Source organism: Anoplopoma fimbria, chromosome 19 (genome assembly GCF_027596085.1).
Source record: "Anoplopoma fimbria isolate UVic2021 breed Golden Eagle Sablefish chromosome 19, Afim_UVic_2022, whole genome shotgun sequence".
NCBI lineage: Eukaryota > Metazoa > Chordata > Actinopteri > Perciformes > Anoplopomatidae > Anoplopoma > Anoplopoma fimbria.
The window spans coordinates 5,186,320-5,207,598 of NC_072467.1; the positions used below are offsets into that span (position 1 = coordinate 5,186,320).

Below are 21,279 nucleotides of genomic sequence, written 5' to 3' on the forward strand. Positions count from 1 at the left end.
AACAGACAATAAATGATATAAATAAGTTCTATGGAAAATAAAACTTGTCTTACAAAAAATATATGCAATTTCTGTATACATTTTCTCACATTGGTGCTAATAACATCTATACTGTACAGTTTTGGTACATACAGTATAATTTACAGCCCTGTGTGAGTCAACCAACGTCCAGTCTGAAAACAACTACTTGCTCCTAATTTGGGAGTGCTATAAACAACAAACCTCATCTACTAAAGCGACATGGCAAAGAGGGTTTCAGCAGGAGCTCGGTCACTTGCTGCAGTGTCCCAAACAGTGAACGTATGTAATTCCTATAGCGAGGAGTAAGGATGGTTGTTTTCAGATTGGCTAGTCCAGTACCTAAAATAGGTGCTTTAAGAGCGAAGCTAAGTAGTGCACAGGCACTGACACATGGGTCACATAACAGTTTATATAGAGCCTACATACATTCGCTAACAAACGTGAAGTGAGCTACTTAGCTTACATTCTTAGGCACTGATAAAATACTTTGAGAGTGCATCCTCTTTTTCACCACCTCACTGGAATAATGTGGCTGTGACAGCAAAGAAATGGAATTCACCTCGCTCATCAAATACACATTAGAAAGACCAGTTGATATCTGAATAAAAAGGATGCATTTTTCAAATACTTTAACAAAGCCTCAGCGTAAGTTGTACAGTAAAAAAAGAAGACTAGACATCTAGACATTCATAATAATACGTCTTTCTGTGTTTGGGGGGTGTGTGTTTTGAGGGGCTGTTTTAACGAGTGCTGCTGCGGCCGAGTGTCCTGTAGGGGTGTGCCAGGTTTCCCCTGCACAGAGTCTTTTACTTTTGCACCTTTAGAGGGCACAACTGTCCGACTGTCAGATCCGGGCTTAGAGGAAGAGCCTCTAGAGTCACTGTGGTGGTGGGTCTTAGGCCGACTCTCTGTGAAGGAAAGGGCCAGAGTTTGGTGAGCCTCCATCGGCTTAAAGAGGTCAAAGGTGATGAGTGTCCGTGGTGGTTTGTGTTCTGGTGGCGCAGACTTCTTCCTCTCCTCTTTACTGTTGACGTCTTTATCCTTCTTTCCGTCTTTCTTAACCTGAATATTTGCAGGTTTGGGAATGCCCGTTTTCCCGTCCTCTCTGCCCGACTTTGCCTGCACCCCCTGCGTACTCGACGTGTTGCCCTCTTTGGCCTCCCTGTGACCGCTTTTCTCCTTTTTCCCGTGCGAAGACTTGTGTTTATGCAAACAGGCGTCTCGGGCCTCCTCTCTGTTTGGTCGTAAGGAGGACGCCCCCTGCGTGCCTCCCCTGTCTTTATCGTGCTCCTTCTCTCTCTTGACGCTGGGTTGTGTCCACTCCTTGGCCCACTTCTCGTCTCTCTGTGCAGGCAGGGACGTTTGAGAGCCTTTACTGCCCTCTCTTGTCCGCTCCTCGTCCTCTTTTTTCCTCATCTGCGGCAAAGGCTGCGCCGACGTACCGCCCTCTCTTCCTCCCTCAGCCTTCACTCTCTCCTGCTCTCTCACCCTCTCCTTCTCTCTGTCTCTGTCTTTACACTTATCCTTCTTATCTCTTTCCTTCTCTTTACTCCTCTCCTTGTCCTTCTTCTCCTTCTCTTTAACCCTCTCCTTTTCATCTTTCTCTCTTTTTCCTTTCTCTTTCTCCTTTTTGATTTGTGGTGAGTTGTAAGCGTTCATCATACTATCTTTAGTTTTCTCCTTTACACCTTGACCCGGTACAGTTGTCTTTTGCTGCCTCTCTTCCTCTACATCATTCTCCTTCCTAATTTGCTGTAGTGACTTTAAGGATGAACTGTCCACTGCACCCTCTTCATGGCCCTTCTGCAGTGTCCGGCATGTGTATGCTCCTCCATCTCCATCTCCATCTCCCTTACTTTCCTCTTTCTCATCTTCCTCAGTTTCAGGCTCCCTTAGTATGTGAGTGAGTGAACTTTCGTCTCTCTCCTTTTTGACAAAAGGCAGTGACTGTGTCGTTGACAGCACCTTCATCTCAGCTCGGTTCTCTTGCTCCTCCTCCTTGAAAATCTGTGTCGGAGTTCGTGAGGGCGGCCCCTCCCCTCCCTCGTCGTCCTCATCCTCCAGCTTCATCAGCGTCCGTACAGCAGGCTCACACTCCTTCCCCTCAACCTCCTCGTCCTCTTCTTCCTCCTCCTCCTCGTCGTCCTCATCGTCCTCCTCTTCTTTGATAAGACGTGTTTCTTCTCTAGGTGCACACTTGTCTTCCTCCTCCTTCTCTTCGTGTTGGTGATACTGTCGGAGTCTAATGTGCCAGGCCAGACTGCAGACAGCAGACACAGTTTTGAACTGGTGGACAACTCCTCTGGGAATGAAGTAGATATCGTCGTGGTAGAGTTGGATTCGGGCGTATCGGATCCCCTCCCTCCTCAGCTGGTTCAACTTGGCGTCATCGATCCACTGTACACACTGTAGAGGCAGGGAACACATGAGATTCAGCAATCACTCAATAAAATAAGCAAATGTTTTAATTCTTTCATGGTAAAAGGAAAATAACAACTAAGTCTGATCATGTATTGCACAGGGTAACAGTATCTTACTGGGGAATTCCTCTACTCTAAGTTGATTAACAATAGACAATGTGGCATGTCAAAGGTCAAAGAAAAGCTCTGACTTTTCTTTTTTTGCAATTAAACCTGCATTTCTTTACTTTTTTGTACACTTGGGGACAATGCAACATATTGTAAACACACTTTTGACATTTTATAACTTTATAAAGTTGATATGGTGAGAATGTTAGAATATCTACACATCCAGAAGACACAGAGCAACATTATTATCCATTTGGAGTTGTGCTTCTGGCTACCTAGCAAATGTAAGTCCAACAGACACCCTCCAAGCCCTGCTTTTGGTCTTCTGAGGGAAATATATGTCTCTTTAGCGGCTAAATGCCACTATGTTTGACAGATTTGATCTTATAAGCAGAAAAAAATATATTTTCATCCACTGTGTCATACTAGGCACGATTAATAACTGACCCACCTGAGACAGCGGAGGTTCGTGGAGGTCCAGCTGCAGCCTCATGACCACATCTGGGAAATCTCCAGCGTGGAAACACACAACATCTTTGGTGATCCGTCCGGGAGCATCATTGCTAAAAGGCAATATGCAAAGTCATGTTTACTAATCTGAGGCTGTGTTTAATGCAAACGTGTATGTGTGTGTACTGTACGTGATAAGGTAAACAGATATTACTCACTCCTCTCCGCAGCGGACAGCCTTCAGCACACCTACAGCAGCAGTAGTTTGCCTCTCAAACCCCTGGCCGATGTGGTCGGCGTGGGCTCTCGTCCGGTCTTCAAACAGCATCTCCCTGGGCTCACTGGCTCTGGGTAGATACTGCAGGTTCTTTATCTCATTGGTGGACCTGAAATTCACAACAGTCAGGATATGTTCAAGGCATAGTTAAGTATCTGTAAAACGCATGTGGAGTTGAAAGATAAGCTGAAAGTGTTTCACTTTTTTCGATACATGAACTTTACTTCAAACTAATTCTTTAGGAAATGAAGATGCTGGGGAGACGATAACAGCTGGGCACTGGTTAACATTTACTGACTCAATATGTCAACCCACCTTTTCCTTTTGAAGGGTGATTTTGGCATGTCTGCCATAGGGATCATCTGTTCTCCCGGTCTGACCCACATTATGGGGCCGTCGTCGCTCTCAGTGGGGCTCTGCAGCCGCAGACTGGAGAACGTTCCCCAGGGCAGAGTCCGCTGCATACACATAGGGTGAGAAACTTTGTGTTACATAATGAGTTGTTGCCATACATGGGGAGAAGAGAAACAGATGTTCCCACATCCACTAGCTGTGGGTGGGGGTGGGTGTACGCGTGCAGACATAAACACACTAACCTCCAGAAAGGGAGATTCCTCCAACATGCTGATGAACTCGGGGAAGTAGTCTCCAACCTCCTCATCTACAGCACCAACCAGGCTGACCTGCCGCATGGCCCCGGCTCGGTACGTTCCCTGGGAATATGTCCGCTTCACCTGCAGGAGGGACCACAAAGTAGACAGATTAGACCCTCGCCCGGCTGGTATCAAAATATCCCCCTCTGATAGGTCTAAAACAAAACCTAACATGCTCTTACTGCCAGCTGGGCCTTTCTTTTTTTAAGATGTCATATGCATCTTTTATAGAACGTGTCCGTCTGTCAGTGTGGTCTTAACATAATTGGCGTGACCTTTCCACTGCACCTGCCTTTAATAAAGCACTCAGTAAAAGTACCATCAGCCTTTGCTTTGTAGTTAACAGGACCTTAAAACACAAAGATTTAGGTCTTTGGCAGAAATCAAAGACGCTCAACAGTCATCAAGAGAGGCAAATGTCAACACACGACAAATAAAAGGCAATCTATTGTTACTGAGGAATAAAAGACTGTTCTGCAGAGGAATTTGTGGAAACCCAACTAAACTTTTCAAGCCCTGTGGATTACACTTTTAAATCTAGACAACCAGAATGACTGAGTCCCTCAGTAGAAATTAAAGGAAGGGTCTACTGAATAAACGTCAACATTGTGAATGAGCTCTTATGAAGCAGGACTGATGCCTCAGAACTATTTATTAACCTTTATTATGTGTCAGAATCAGGGTGATTCAACTGTGATCATTTTGAAGCTTCAGTGTTAAGGGTTTTCTTTCTGCAACATGTAACAAATGCACTCAATAGTTCAAAGCTTTATTCATTCATAACTGATATTTTTTTGCATGTCAAAAAAAATAAAATTCCGTATAAAACAGAATTTCTGCACATTTGCAGTTTACGATAAGGCTACACTAATATTATGAGTATTATACTATTAGTATAATTAGAGTAGTGGCTGTGAAGCAGTATTCCACTGGTTGGGCAGGTTTGGGATAAGTTTAATAGAAATAAATTGTGGGTTCAGGTGATTAAGCGTCGCTCCAAGTAAGTTATTAATAACTCACAGAAACATAGCGCGCAGCACTCACTCCTCAGTCTGCACATACTTGCATTCTTGTTCTAGTTGTATTGATTAGAGACAGTTCATTTAATGAAAAAAAAGACAAACTCTTTTTTGCTTCTTAGAGGCAGTTAGGAGCTTTAGAGGAAACAGGGTTTCTGGCTTATTTTTCTGGCTGCTTTCACTTGATGATTTTTGGTGACTATTACAACAATGGTGCTGGTTGTGTGCTTTTTTTATACTTGTTATTTTTCATCATTGCTGTGCTTTTCTGTATTTATTGATATGACTGCTGTCTGTAAACCAAACTGCCTCTCTGGGTCACATATGTCACCAGGCCCCTATCTTACTATGAACAAAACTATAAAGACAGGTGCATCAGTGTTACCATGTTAAACATTTTAGGAATTACGGGCAAGAATGCATAGAATACGAGCAGAAAACAAATTACAACCTGTGGTTTAAGGGGTGCATCACACAGTGGGAGTAGGAGTTAAATGTTGGCCTTTAAACAATGATAGATAATGACACCAGATGCTGACTTAATTAATAGGGACCTGTCCATTTTATTTAACAACTACCAATGTGTAAACTTTGAAAAAAGACCACTATTGATAAAAGCTTATTAGAGCAGAATAACCACTTCTTGCAAGACTTCCAAGTCTAAGAGTTAGCATAGGTCAAATAATCCCAAAAGTGTGGAGGAGAGTCTTTTTTACAAATAGAAAAAAATTATATATATTTTTTAAACCAATTCATATTTCATCTATTCTGGCATATCACGACTAGACCATCACCGCACTATTCAACTATTGACAATCCTTTCCGACTTCATTTTGTGTGATAAAATATTTATATTCCTGCAGAAAAAAGTGCCTAACTTGACATTAAACCTATGCCAGGACAGTCCGAAGACAAAGGAGGAGCATGGACACCTTACACATGGCGTTCCCTCTGGTAACGACCTCCAGTCGCCCAACGTTTGCCCCAGATACAGCATAAGAAACTGTATTTTTGTCTTTTTTTACTTTTATAAAAAAAAATGACAATCATTTTGGCTATATCCTCCCTTAAAGTGTCCTTGACTTTACTTAACATGTGAACGCTATAATAAAAATAGTAATTAAAAAAAAAAGGGGGGGAAAAAAGTCAAAACAGGTTGCAGCATCACAAGACTTGGTTTGTGATGCACCAAAACTGTGATTCTCAAAGTGAGAAAGACCCCCGGGGTCTGTGATTCACAGCCCGCAGGAACAAAACACTTTTAGAAAAATGTGCTGTGTTATTAAAAAGTGCATATTTCAGTCTCTTGAGCCGAGCTATGGAATAAATACATGTAAACGTGCATCCATTCCTTGCACATGTAAACTTAATGCCAGTAGAAACTCTCTTGATTGATTGATCGAAGAGTAAACACCGTCATGAATCATTCAATCACAACTCGAGAGGCAAAGAACGCTGCTGCTTCAACACCGTCCATGTCATCAAGTGACGTTAAGACCAAAATGGCTAAATTAAGAAAATATGCTGCCAGTTCTATCAAGGTTGTTTTCTCTGATAGCAGCAACAGGATGAAGTGAACCGCAAGTTTTCCTGAACTAAATTAATTCTCTCAATTTCTAAAAACATGTGCAGGGGACAAACACTGCGTTTAGTTTCACATGAAAAAACAGCAGGTTTCTGATTACAAATATTTTGCTCTTTTATGAGGTCCTTTCAACAAACAATCAAAGACACATACTTTATAAAAACATGTATCTCTGATGTATTTCCTGATCTATGCCTATTTTTTTTTATTTTGTCAAATAAATAAATTAGATTTTAGAATTTTAGATTTGTTTGACTTCTGTTTGACTTCTTGAAACTAAATTGTCAAGGGATTAATTGAAATCTATTCAGTAGGAAAGGATAAGAAAGTGTTCAGAAACTCTTAAACAATCAAAACACAACGAAGTAAAAGAAACACAAGATTATCTCCCACGATCATCAGGACCTGGTGGAGGAAAAACAGATAACACAAACCAAACCATTGTTACCAGTAAACATCTCAAATGCAGACCTTGTTGCTGCTACCTTTACGAAGCATTCAAGCAAAACTTTTTTCACCTCATATACAGGTAAACTTTTTTAAGAGGCTGAGTTGAAAGCACCACTCCAACTGAAGGTGTCATATTCCCCATGAAGCACCCTAACAGAGTTTTTCAAGAAACCGTTATGACAAAGTGACACACACATATGGGCTTACTGCTCCACAAGACAACCTGGAGGCTGAAACACCTTGTACACACGAGTAAAGATGGCTCGAGGCAGAGAGAAAAGCTCTTTCCATCAACAGCCAGGACAACGACTGACACACAGCTGTCAACGTGTTGTTTCGGCTCGTAGCAGTTGAGTGTGTGCTGCTCACATCTTCAGACTACAAACTAACACACTTCACTGTGTGGACAGCTCAGCATCCTCTCACACACAGAGCCTTCAAACTATGTTGCCTCGTGAAGAGAGGAACAATAATATAAAAAAACAACCATCTTGCCTGAGAGTGGAAGTTGACCATGGTCGTCGTCTCTATGTCCTTCTTCCCGAGCACCTCCATCTTCACTGGCGCATTTGGGAACTTGTAGGAGAAGTAGTCCAGGAAGTCTGGGAGGTAGGAAGCCGCTCCGTGGATGATGCCCATCACAAAACACGCAGCCTGCGCCTCGTCCTCGCTGAACGACAGGGTCACAAACTCCTGGGCGAAGCGCTGCATCTCGGCAGGAGACAGCGAGGAGAGCTGCTCCGTGTAGGCGTGCGCCACGGAGGCCCCTCCGTTGGCCTGCTGCTCCACGTGGATCAGGCGACCAAACTCCAGACCGGACAGGCCCGGGGATGGGGTGCAGTGGAGTGGGGAGCTATAGCTGAGCCTTTCCCTGACCATGGAGGAGATGGAGGCAGAAATAGTGCCAGCAACAGGGGGGTCCTGGTGGTGGTGGTGTTGTTGTTGTTGTTGTTGTGGTGGTGGTGGTGGTGGTGTTGGTGGTGTTGGTGCTGCTGCTGCTGCTGCTGAGGCATGGAGTAGACTGCTGCTGTTAACGCTGCTGTTCCCATTAATGCGACTGAGGAACTCGGGTGGACCTGGAGTCACCCCTGAACACATTGTCTGGCATGAGCGATGGTACATTTTGGGTCGGCTGTGCCTCTCCTTTACGCGCTCGCCATCTTTGTGCTTCTTTTTCTTCTTCTTCTTGAGTTTCTTCAGCAGGAGGTCGTCCTCAGACCCAGCTTTGGGCTTCTCCTTAGACTCTACAATGGCAGAAAAGACATTTGTTATAGTTAGTACATTGTTGAGCATCATGTGAGGCCTATCTTATGTAGCCGGGGTGGGGAAGAATCTATTTGATATACTTGAGATTACATGCGAGATAAGATGTGAACTTTGACAACTTTGGGTAACTGCATATTAACACATGCTAGTTTTTGTAAATTGCATGGACTATAAATGAATGCAAATTTTTCCCTTTTAAAAGCGACATTTCATTCAAATTTCTGACATATTGTTAAAATTGTGATATTTAAAATCATATTGGACTGATTTCAGAGGGGACTTGAGCAAAGGGCCTTGGCCACACCTCTAACATTAACATCTTTAAAAGACTAATTCAAAGTTATCCCAAAATAATGAAAAAAAACTGCTTTTCATCCCAGCTGATCAACGTTACAGGTCATTCCCACCTTTCTGTGGAGACATCACTTCTCCGTTCTCTCTTGCAAAGTCATGTAACGTTACAGGTGTCAACTTGTGATGTTTCCACTCTTTACTCTTCTCCTTCTTCTTCTCTCTGTCCTTCTCCTTCACGTGGGGATCTGAGAGGAGCAGAAGAGGAGACAAGAGTGAGTCGAAACGCTGCTGCATCCATGCTGAAGCAACATAACAGACAAGCAAACATCTCCACGTGTAGATATATATATATATATATATATACACACACACACACATATATATCACCATCTGGGCCTAATAAACACTGGGGCCTGTGGTACAGATTATTATGTAATAATACACATTGTCATTTAATCGCAGTGTTGCTTCACCTGCGTGTTTTAATTGTGACTTGCACAGTGTTTTAACAGAGCGCAGTAGTGAGCAGGCGGCGGTGCCCTACCTCTCTGGAGCGTTTTCACGTCGCCGTTCTCGGTCTTTGTATGGCAGCTAGCTGGGCTCACTCTCTCCACAGCGGCGGCGGAGCTCTGCTGCGCTTCGCTGCTCTTCTCCTTCTCCCGGTGCCGTTTCTCTTTCGCCTTCTTCGCCTTGTGGGGCTGCGCAAGGAAGTTGCTGATTTTGAAGATCTTCCGAGCGGGCGTAGCGGGGAGCACGGCGGCGGCGGAGTGGCTCGCCTTGGCCGGCCCGAAACTCCATTTCGCTGGGCTCCCACAACTCTGCTTCCCGTTGTGTTTTTCCCCTGCGCACACCTCTCCGTTCACTTTCCTGTGCTTCAGGCCCTTCTCCTCCACCCGGACCTTCTTAGGGGGAGGCGGGTAGATGTCGCTGGAAGACTGCGGTCGGCTCTCCGGCGGTCGTTTGGCTATCAGGGGTTTAGGGGAATTTGTTTTGCTGTTTGCTGCGAAATGCATGGAGTCCACGGCCTCGGCCATCTTGGAAGTTTCTATTTTTTACGGTCGGACGTAACTGGTGCGTGAGAGCCAGGCCGGGGGCGGGGCTTAGGGCGACGTGACGACGCACGTCGGAGGGAGGGCAGCAGTCTGTTTACAGCCTGCTGGACAAGAAGCAGTACTGCAGTGCTGACTGTAGAGGTGCTCTGCCTGCTGTGTTACCAGTGCAGAGGAGGTCTACTGACACTAGAGGGCATTCATCATCTCTATTAGTTCAGGTTCTCTCTGGCTGGGCTGGACCATCAGTCTCAGCTATCAAATATGGAGGGAAAAATGACAATATTGTACAATTCTTTACAATTTATTCAAATGAAACCTCTAGTTTCATTAAAAAAGTGTTTTGGTTGTAGGGATATTTATTAAAAAAATTCTTGTCTAGACCTAGAATAATTCATTATTTTTTGTTTGAATACATGTCAAATAAATAAATTGTGTCTGTATACTGAGTTGTAAGATCGCGCTGAGATTGGCTGCCATGTTTGAGCTCTTTTTATTGTTTTACTTTATTTTACAGTTATTTTTTATTGGTAATCTGATGTTAAAACTCTCATTTTGCTTATAACTTGCGTTATGTTGTTTTTTATTACATATATTTTTTAAGTGTTGGAAGGAGCTAATTGCTGCTCCTATGTAATTGTTGTGCATGGGTTAAATTAAGAACTTAGAATATGACAAAGAGGGCTTTACAATCTGTAGCCTACAACATACTGTATGGTAAAACAGAAATGAACAGGAACATATGGATCAGAGAAGACACTCCCTTGATTTTGTAATAATTGTGTGTGATGGTTACACTGTTGCACCCAATGAATGGTTATATTGTACTAAAATAAACAAATATATAAATATGAAGTTTAGTAATTTAATAACAAATTCATCAACAAAGTTTTTTTTAACTCACCTTGTTCTAAAACAATATTTATAAGCCTAAATAAACAGAAAAAAAAACTAAACCTAATTTCCAGATGCATGGATTGGTATCTATTACTAAAGATAGTGGGTACATTACAAAAATGTTTGAATATGTTTTATAATTTTCTGAAGGGCTTTTTACAAATGTCTCACATTCACAAATCCTCATTAAACTAGTTTAGATATTTATATATATATATATATATATATATATATATATATATATATATATATATATATATATACATTTGTGCACAATGTTTTCTGAGATAATAGTGTAAAATGTCCGTATGTTACAAGAAAGCATGTATAGTATATGTGTTAAAGGTTTAGGGTTAGTATGTAAGAATGAATCTGTATTCTGAGATATATCTTTAAAATGTCACTAGGTGGCAGTATATTAATGGAAATACAATGTGGGGCATTTTTCATCAGCTCTGTGAAAATCATCACATCTACTGTCCCTCACCGCTGTGTTTTACGGCTCCTGTAAAAAGCATTCACAAATGTTGGGAGGTGTCAATTGAAAACATATTCATTTCTATTGCACAAGAGGTGGTCACTACTTTCACTCCATCCAAGATGAGTGCTATTATTCACTTAAAGTAAACATTTTGTGAATAACATTTCAATACAATGCCTAAACATGAGGATATTTGATATAAGTTACTTTTTTATTATGGCAGAAAACAAATCAAATCCTGCAAAGAAGTGGAAAATTACATTTCTCTCAACCGTTCAGTCAAATGGTCCTCTCTGGTCCACATCTATTAATAAGCTTCTCTTGTCCGTATCTGTTGCCACTAAAGTAGAATTCATAATCTGCCGGAGAGATTGTGTACACAGTGTTCATCAGCGCTGACATTAGCTTACTCTATAATGAGATGTTTATTTCGTTTGACCCAGATTGTTCATAGGGTGAATGTTACACTCTGCACTGACACTTAAACAGTTACCATAGAGAATACGACACTGTTTGCAGTACAATAAAGCAGAGGTTATTTTAAGGTACAAAAGGCAGTGCGGACAGAATAGTCCTTATGGGCAACTTCAGCCGTAGTGGAAAGTTAATTTGTTGAAGTACAAATCTGAAGTACTTACTTTACTGTATTTCCAATTTATACCACTTCTACTCCACTACAAAAAATATTGTACTTTTTTTCCAATTTCATGGATTGAGTACTTTTCCTTCCATAAAACTAGGAATCCAAGTAACATTTTCTGTGCAGGACTTTTGCTTGTAATAAAGATTTTTTTACAGTGTGGTATTGTTACTTTTGTTTGAGTAAAATATCCAGATATCTTCCTCCACCATTGACCTTAAGTATTCTGAAAAATAAAAAATATTGTCAATCCAATCTAAATACTTTCACCAGCCTTGAGTCTCCTCTAAATGTTGATATATAATTGGTACAGAGAAGAAGAAATATCAACAGGCAATGCACTCAGTCACACATTATTGTGCATTAACATGTACACTTGTGTATTATGCATGGTTTCTAATAATCACAGCTGCGAAATGCACAGAATGCAGCACACATCCAATCAGTATGAACTTCGGGATGTGATATGATGAAAAAACAAACGGCTTAAATCGAACGCCTTCATGGCAACGTTTTTTTATAAAAACTCCACGACAATAGAACTACAACAGGAAAAATAAGGACAAAATCTTGCCTTTTTCTCGTTGCATGCCAGAGTCACAAATACATCCACTTCCACCTCAGAATCAACTTGACTTGGGCAGAAGGTGACAGCAGAAAATAACTAATTCCCTCGTTACCACGCTCTTCATATCCTTCATCAGGACAAATATTCTTTAATATAAATTTCAAACAAATGAAGTCCAGGTTTTTGGATTAGAGACAAATTGACCTGACGTTATCTGGTGCAGGCTAGCTGGAGAAAATCCAGCCCAGATGTGAGAGACACTTTGGTTGTTTCATTTTTAAGAATCTCTATTGATCAATTGACTGATGAAAAACATTCTCACACATGGCAAAATAATGTATCAGTTTCTGAAGAATTAAGATATTGGCAATGGACAATTCATGTGAATAGGAATGTGTGTGTGTGTGTGTGTGTGTGTGTGTGTGTGTGTGTGTGTGTGTGTGTGTGTGTGTGTGTGTGTGTGTGTGTGTGTGTGTGTGTGTGTGTGTGTGAGACAAAGAGTACCAAAGAGAGGAGGTGTGATACTTTGATTTTAAACTGATACACACTGATCCACAGGACTTAGTCAGGTGTCGTATCATATAACTATTTTGCTAAATTAATATATGTTTATTTGTTCTTGGCATGCAAACAGTGAGTCTGTAGAATAATATTGACCAGGTTGGTTTATACCTCCAGGCAGATTGAGTGTGGTATTACAAGGGACTGGCGCTGCACTACGACAGTCGTTGGGTTCACTCCCGTTCAGTTGGAAATGAGACACTTATGCACATAACAGACATGACCGACGACACTGGCTCCTCTGCCTCCTCTGCCCAAAGTGGAGGGAGATGAAGTGGTCTGCCAGGAAGCCAAGGCAGAAAAGCTGGACTGATGGTCAGATGTTTGTTCTAGTCTGCACGGAAAAAACCACAGTGTTTACATGATCCAAGACAGAGAGTGGGCCAAGCCAGATCACCGAGGGAATTCAAAACACTTTATCCCAAGAGGGCACCCTTAGGTCCAAAAAACAACTGTCCATAAATGGGTAAAGCCAGTAGTGAGGGTATTATTGGGAATAATAGAGTTCCTGGCAGAACTCCACAGCACAAAATGGATCCAATTAGATTGGCAACTATCAAATTAATTGAGTTTTTAGCCATACTTAACTGCATTAATCATTATTGTTCTTCATGCAGCCCAAGGCAGTTTGTTGTGGCTAAGCAGCGACTGAGATTTATGCTTGGCTGTGCTGTAAAAGATATGGCTCTATGATAATAAATCAATACAGCTTAGTGTTCAGACAGAAGTCTCTCCAGAGTGTAAACATTTCTCTCACACTATTTCCCAGTGTAAGTGTTGAAGTGCTGAAGTGAATGTGAAAGGACACTTATTCCTGGCTTTTATCCTGCCAACAGTTGTCGAATGTCAAATGAGCTCATAGCTGCATTAGCAAAGAAGGACTTTCAATGTAAAGTCATATAGTATGCTTTGATAGTCTGTTATCATCTTTATATGCACAGATTACAAGGCCTCTATATTTTCTTACAGCATACAGTCTCTTTTCCAGATTAAATAACAGAAATGATTAAATCCTTTTCTTTGACTCTCAAACTGTTGCATTTTAAGTTGTTATGCTCGTTCAGGTTGCCTTTTGTCCGGATGCAACTACGAACCTGCAGGTCATGGCTGTTCTTTATTGAATTTTCTTCCAAATGTTACTCGTTTTTCATCTCTAAGCTGATGCTTCCCACAGTCCTCACGCTAAACAAATGGTTTCCTTTGTCATTATCAAAGGACAGCTGAGAATTCTCTTTTGCTTTGTGCAGTCAGAGCAACCGGCCAATGAAAGAGACAGAGAACAAGAGTGTGCAGAGTCATATTTCATCAGGGACTTAAAATAAGACAATTTAAATGGACAAATAAGCTTTAAAAATGGACACACTACTGGAACATCAAACACTGGCACTGCATGCAATCACTCAAATCTCATATCCCGTGGTGGGACTGACATTTACATCCCGGGTCTGGGAAACTGAAGCCTCATTATCTAAACTCCCTGCCAAGCAGATGCCTCATTTAGCTCATGTGACTGTGTTTTCTTTCTTTCTTTTTTTCTGACTATATGTAGACACAACGAATTAGCAGAGAATCAGGTGGAGCTAAATCTCTCCATCCAGAGATCGCCGCACCAATTCTCAACACTTGTTGGGGATTAGCACTGTCAGAATAAAGTCAATAGCACATGAGATATTTCTCTCCCTTGGCATAACAATTGAGTTCTTGGATAAATCTGACATTCCAGACTTTCATTACTCAGAGGCTCAACTAAACCACACAGCTTACAGTAAAATGAAATATGTCCTTACAAATCTGAGAAACAAACTCTTGGCTCTGGACTGGCAGTAAATATTTTGCTTCATATGCATTTTTGACCTGTTGCATCTGTCATTCACATGTTTGTGGACGCGACAGGAAGCTTGGGAAGGGCCTGCCAAGGCACCTGTGACACACATGCATATTCAAGGACATGATGCACTTACCATATCAGTGCATCATGGAGTGAGAATGCACTACAAATGTTTTTCATTAAGTGATGTGATTTAAGTGAAGATACAATGGAATGTAATAATGGGATTACAATAAGACACATGCTTTCTAAAGCTTTCACAGTTTGTGATCTTTTGTGACTGATATAAAACTGTTACAGTTAATTCTGCTTATATTATAAAGTAGAAATCATTTACCATTTCCTTATGCTTCATGCTTATCATCCGCTATCTCACTGAGACCATCCACTGAGGAATACATCCACACAATCCTCTTCTCACTATTGTTTTTTTCACCTGTTTCCCTCCCAAAGCTTCTCTCTCCTTGTTTCTCTCTCAGAATCACTTTCCACTGAACGGCTCCATCAGTTCCCCCTCCCTCCTCTTATCCCTCCCACCTTACCTCCTCCTCTCACTGTCACTGTCTCAAACTGAGGTGGGTCTTTTTTACACTCTCTCCCTCTTATCTTTTCACTCTTTACTCTCTGGACGCGATGTGGTTACCAGCACTTTGCATATGTGGGACCCTGCTGGCCCTCTCAAGCCTTTCTGCGACCACAGCAGACTCTGATGAAGGAGACTTCCTGGGGGATCATGGATTTGGACCTTGTGCTGCAACTCTGAGACCCGAGGGGCCGTGCAGACAGGGGCAGGATGAGAGCATGTGCCCATATCTATTCAGTCTGCCGCCACTGACTCTCCATTTGCCAAAGCAGCTTAGAGAGCTGGAGAAGATCGTAAAGGATTTGCAGAATCTAAAGGACAATGTGGACCAACTGAGGAAGATGTGTGCAGATTGTACAGTAAGCCAAACTGTGAGAGAGTGTGGAAGGCAAAGAGAAGGAGAGCATGTAAAGCTGAATGAGGATACAGATAGACATAGGGATGAGATGAACTGGCAGAATGAGAGAAATCCTGAGACGCCAATAGATTTCAGCCAGGAGTGTGGGGCAGACGGTGTTAAAGTGGAAAAGACTATGGCAGAAAATGGTGACACTGACACTGAAAGAACGATTTTGGAAGAGAAAGAGAGAAAGAAATGGGAAGCCGAGAAAGAGAGCGATAAAGGGGTCGTAAAAGAAACTGAGAGAGAAACCCCTCTAAAAGAAGTGGCAGAAAAAGATGGAACAACTAGGACAGAGGGGGCAAAAGGAAAGGACAAACTGTGGCCGGCAAAGGTGCCAACCTCTGCTGGAAATGAGAGCATAGTGGATTTAGTCAGAAAAAAGGTTGTTGAAAAAAATAATTGGGAGACAGAGAGAAATAAAGACAAAGATGGAAAAAGGAATTCAATGGGAGATCCAGATGATAAAGTGGACAATGGAAAAGAGAAGAAAAGTACAAGTAATTCAAAAAATAAGGAGAAAACAGAAGAAAGTGACCATCACGTGTGGCGAGATGAAAGAAAGGAAACGGAGAAAAAGACCAAAACTGAAGAAGACAGGAGCAGTGATGGAATAAAGATGTCTGAGGGCCATGATACGAATACAAATAAGGAGAAAGTGCAGGACGGGGAGGAGAGGAAAAAGGAAATGGAAAAGGGAATAAAAGTGGAGCGAAATAATGAGAAACCAAAACAGACTGAAAGCATCGGGCGAGCAGAAAAGACTATAAAAGAGGGGGAGTCAGAGGACGGGGAGATGGGAACGGAGATCAAAACAGAAGGAGAAAAAACGGTCCAGAGTGTACAGAGAGACAGTGATGGAGAATTAGCATCCAGCAAGGCAAGTGAGAGGGCAGACTTTGTTTCAATCAGCCCAACTCTTCACTCGATAATTAGTTCAGCTCCGAGGACTGACTCCATGGACTCAAACAAAGCTATAACCTTTACATCATCTTTTCCACCTCCTCCTTCGTCCAGCTGCACTTCTAATTTGATCACAGATGTCCGTCAAAGACTAACAGAAGTTGTTGACGGGCTACCAACCCAAAGCACAGGCCCAGGAGCAGCTGGCATTTCTGAACGTCCAAGCCTTGATTCAGAGGAAGGCTTTGGGACCACAAGTAGGCCAACAACAACAGCCACAATGAACTCACTGGGTGGTCCAAGAGAACAGATAACCAGGGCGATTTTAAGGTTCACCTCTCCAACCAGCGCAAGGCCTGGGGCCAGTTTTCAAGGTCGGGTTAGCTCAACTACAGCAACAACAACCACCACAACTCCTCGTCAGAGTTTATACACAACTACATTCCCAGGAGTCGCAGACCGCAGCCGCTGGACGGCTAAAAAGAACATCAGCTCAAATACTAAGACTGGCGTAAAACTTCTACCAGGCCGAGGACTAAAGCCTGGTGAAAAGCATAAACCTGTAATTAAGCCTGAAGCAGACCAAAAGCTTAAAAATCCTAAGAATGGCCATAAACTTGAGCGAGTTCCTTTGCCTGACAAAAAAACTAAACATGACCAAAAGCAGAAACTTTCTCACCAAAGACCGACAGCTAACCAAAAACCGAAACCTGCCAAAGACCCTAAACGAGTCCAGATTCAAAAACCTGTCCAAAAACCTCTACCTGATCATTTACCAACTGATCAAAATCTGAAAAAGAATCAAACACGTAAACATGATCAAGAACAGACAACTGATCAAAGCCAGTTACTCAATCAAAAACCAAAATCTAATCAAAAGCCTAAGATTCCTGTTCAGAACCCCACGTCTCATCAAAGACCTCAAACTGTTAACACAACGGGTTCTGACCCTCAAACTGACCGAGAGCCTGACTCTGTTGGAATCTCAAATATGAATAAAAATTCAACACCTGAGAAAAAGCTGGTTCATCCTCTCAAATCCGACAAACCTGACCAAACAGAAAAAACACACAAAAAGCCAAAAAGTGAAGAAAAAACTCAACCTGATCAAAAGTCAACAATAGACCAATATTTCACTCCTGTTCAAGAGCCTGAAAGACGTGAAAAAACTAGCACTACGCCAAAATCCAACCAAAAGCCTAATACTGAATTAATGGAAAATTCTGATGAAAATCCTTTGCCCGAGCCTAAATCTGTGAAAGACTCAACACCTGGACAAAAGCTTAGTCCTGATAATGCCCCAATCAAACCTCCTGATCAAAGGCCTAAACCCAGCCAAAAAATCCCTAAAATAAACCAAAAGCCTAAACTTAACCAAACATATCCAGAGCTTCTAACAGACCAAAGGACTAAAACAAAGGCAAAGCCTAAACCTGACCAAACACCAGGAACCAATCAACGGCTTGGAAAATCTTGGCCAGACCAAATGCCTGATCTTAATCCCAAATCTGTTCCTGATGAAATTCCTGAAGCAGAATCCAACAAGTCATCCAAACCGAGGCCTCCACCCAGACGCAGGCCACCAACCAGGGCTACAGTCAGGCCAGGAGCAACACCTGTTCAAAGGCCAAAACCAGCAGTGCAACTAAAGCCAAGTCCAAAGACCGAAACAGATCTAGGTCCTCTTCAAAACAGCGGGACTACTTCAGATGACATCCAAAACTCTCAAACTGAGATGCCACCTGCACCTGGTTCTGTATCACAGACTGCTGAAGTCAGTCATTCCTCAGGGGATGCAGAGTTCAGTACCAGCACCATGAAAACTATCACTCTGGGCCCAAAGACCTCAAACAGCCGTGAGGGTGGACCCGTCCCTCGCCTTCACACTCCCTCCGAAAGCTTCACCATGAGCCCAAACAGCAGGATTACGTCTGATCTGAGGCCACAGACAGCTGGTCGACCACCATCGATCCAAGTGACAACAAGACCAAACAAAATCATCCGTGGGATCCTGCCGACTGTTATCCCTAGCACCAGTCCAGAATCCACAACGCCAAATCAAGCTTCCAATACTGACTCCAGTTTACAAGCTAAGATATTTCACAATGTGGATGACACAGCACCCAGAAAAACTCCAGACTTAGACAAAATGATGACTCCACTCCCTACCCCCAGCGCCCAAACCACCTCCACAATCATTCCTGACCTCAGGTCAACAAGCCCTGACACCTCTGGCCCCAAGCCCCCAGGTGCTGAGTCCTCCACACCCAGTGCACGAGAGCTGCGTGTAAAAATCAACCAGGTGGACGCTTTCTTCAATAACAACCTGAGTCCAAATGGAAGACAACCGGACATGCTTCCAAAAGAGCACCCAGAGGACAACCAAGGAGGCAGCCGGCCTGACAGAAAACTATCACCACTCAAACCATCTAAAGGCAAGATATATTATTAATACTATTGAAGCATTTGATCAAGTTTTATTTTTGTATGCATGCTCTACCATGAATATTCTCATAAAGTAGGTAACTTTATGAAAATGTTATTGTTATTGAAAAAGCTTGCATATAATTAGCATGTATAGGAGCACCAATACTCTAATGGTTATTAGAGTTTTGGTGAGGTAATTACAAATTAAGAGAGAGGAGAGAAGGGAGATGCAACTTCACAATTAAATTCTTTGAAATTTACAAACAAATCTTATACAAATCTATTGGGTTTTGTTGACATTACATCACAATAATTAGGCTGAGAGTACACTGTTCTGCATTAGTGTTTAAAAGCTTATAATTGTATTACTCCCTCAGCAAATTGGTATGCCATGAGATGAAAGGATCTTACGAAAGAGGACCACACAGTAAGCACTTAAGAACCTCATATAAATAAATGCCGGAGATCAAATTTGTGCCGCACATCATCGCCAAAACAGGCTTTTACATATGTGTGCAAAATGTGTGTGACTGCGTGGGTGTCGTGATTTAGAATAAAACCACAACTATGTGGAGACCTACAGCTTTAAAACATCCTTCAGTGAGTAATTTGTGAATAAATAAATCTTATGGATACTTCAGTGTGACACTTGAACTCACATGCCGCATATGAACACTACAATTAAATGGGTTGCTCCTCTCAGAAAACATACTGCATATTTGTTATATTTGTGTTATATTTATAAAACATCCAGGCATCACCTGGTTATTTGTGTTATTTTGACCCATTTTAAAATCTGCACCTACATTTATCTCTAAAAAACATTATTTTAAATCTGTCTGGTTATATATACTGTGGCAGGTCCACCTTGAAATTCTTCAAAAACCTTCAATCTTTTTATGGTGGAAAAGTAGTTTGCCCCGACCCGTTGATCTTGTGACCTCACTCAATACAGTTCACGGCCAGATAACAGCTGCAAGATTATTTTGTTTCCCCTGCAAGAACTGAGTTAAAGCATGACATTGATTAGATCACTCCCTAAACTAAGAAGGGCAAGTTTTCTTTTGGAGGATTTTGAGGAAAAAGATGTTCATAATCCTTCATAATTTCTTTCCATTTTTCTTTATCTGCAGTTACCATGCCGAGAGACTGCTCCGACCACCTGCTCAGAGGGGGCCTGAAAAGCGGAGTGTACCTGGTGACCCCTGACCTCCGCAGCAGAAGCTTCCCGGTCCTCTGTGACATGGAGCTGGATGGAGGAGGATGGACGCTCCTGCAGCGCAGACACGACGGCAGCGTGCGTTTCAACCGGACCTGGGCTGAGTACCGATCGGGCTTCGGCGAGCTGGACGGAGGGGAGTTTTGGCTGGGCAACAACATGATCCACCTGCTGACCCGGGACAGGGACATGGTGCTGCGGGTGGAGCTGGAGGACTTTGGCGGTGTGATGGAGTACGCAGAGTACGAGCAGTTCAGCGTGGCGAGTGAGAGGCTGCGCTACAGACTGTCGGTGGGTCGCTACTCGGGAACTGCAGGCGATTCTCTCCGCTTCAGCAAAACTTACGATCACAACAACAGGGCGTTCACCACGCCGGACAGGGACCACGACCGCTACCCATCCGGGAACTGCGGGGCCTACTACAGCAGCGGGTGGTGGTTTGATGCCTGCATGGCTGCAAATCTCAACGGGAGATACTATGTGGGGAGCTACAAGGGAGTCAGGGATGGGATCTTCTGGGGGACATGGCATAGCATCTCTACAGAGTATTACCCCACCAATGACAGACAGTCATTTAAAACTGTCAGGATGATGATCCGACCAAAGAGCCTGGTACCATGAGCCTCGACTCTCTACCATGGCAATGCACAGACATAATAAGAAACATTAAGGTTTTAACTACTAACTTTAACCATGAATTACTCAGATACTCTTTGCAATCTAATACAACCTAGTACACGGTTATTGATCACTACTAAGACAATGCTGCCGCCTTGTGGTGTGTGATTCTCCAATAATGATTTGTTTACAGGATAATATGACATAACTGAGGATGTACATAGTTACAAAGGTAATAATCCTAATTACATTGTAACTTTTTTACAACATTGTAATATTAATATATTTGTTGTTTTTGTAGATTGGAATTTGTTTAACGATGAAAGAGGGAAATCCTCTTGTGAGGAGTTTATTTTTCTCAGTGAATCTGACGGGTATGTAGCAACGGAGAATAATATTTTTTTATTATTGAAGTACTGGAAAGCCAGTTGATGGTTGATTGAAGCTGTATGGGATATTTTGTTACTATGATTGTTTTGTTAAAATGAATAAACTTGATGAAAATATTAATATGGTTTTGCCTTTTTTTCCCTCCTTCAATAACAAGTAGAGTTAAATCCAC

General features: G+C 42.3%; 2 protein-coding genes across 2 annotated transcripts; one reads left to right on the top strand and one right to left on the bottom strand.

The window, feature by feature from the left end:
* Window positions 1–706: 706 nt before the first annotated feature.
* LOC129108896 (lysine-specific demethylase RSBN1L-like) lies at window positions 707–9,623 on the bottom strand. The gene is made up of 8 exons (XM_054620820.1): window positions 9,088–9,623; window positions 8,657–8,788; window positions 7,479–8,227; window positions 3,873–4,010; window positions 3,592–3,734; window positions 3,218–3,385; window positions 3,001–3,112; window positions 707–2,427 (listed from the first exon to the last, which is right to left on the bottom strand). The coding sequence occupies exons 1-8, from the start codon at window positions 9,575–9,577 to the stop codon at window positions 709–711; spliced, it is 3,651 nt and encodes a 1,216-aa protein (XP_054476795.1). The 5' UTR covers window positions 9,578–9,623; the 3' UTR covers window positions 707–708.
* Window positions 9,624–18,188: 8,565 nt separating this feature from the next.
* Window positions 18,189–21,098, top strand: LOC129107911 (fibroleukin-like). Its single transcript, XM_054619521.1, has 2 exons — window positions 18,189–18,888; window positions 20,014–21,098. The coding sequence occupies exons 1-2, from the start codon at window positions 18,189–18,191 to the stop codon at window positions 20,718–20,720; spliced, it is 1,407 nt and encodes a 468-aa protein (XP_054475496.1). The 3' UTR covers window positions 20,721–21,098.
* Window positions 21,099–21,279: the final 181 nt, after the last annotated feature.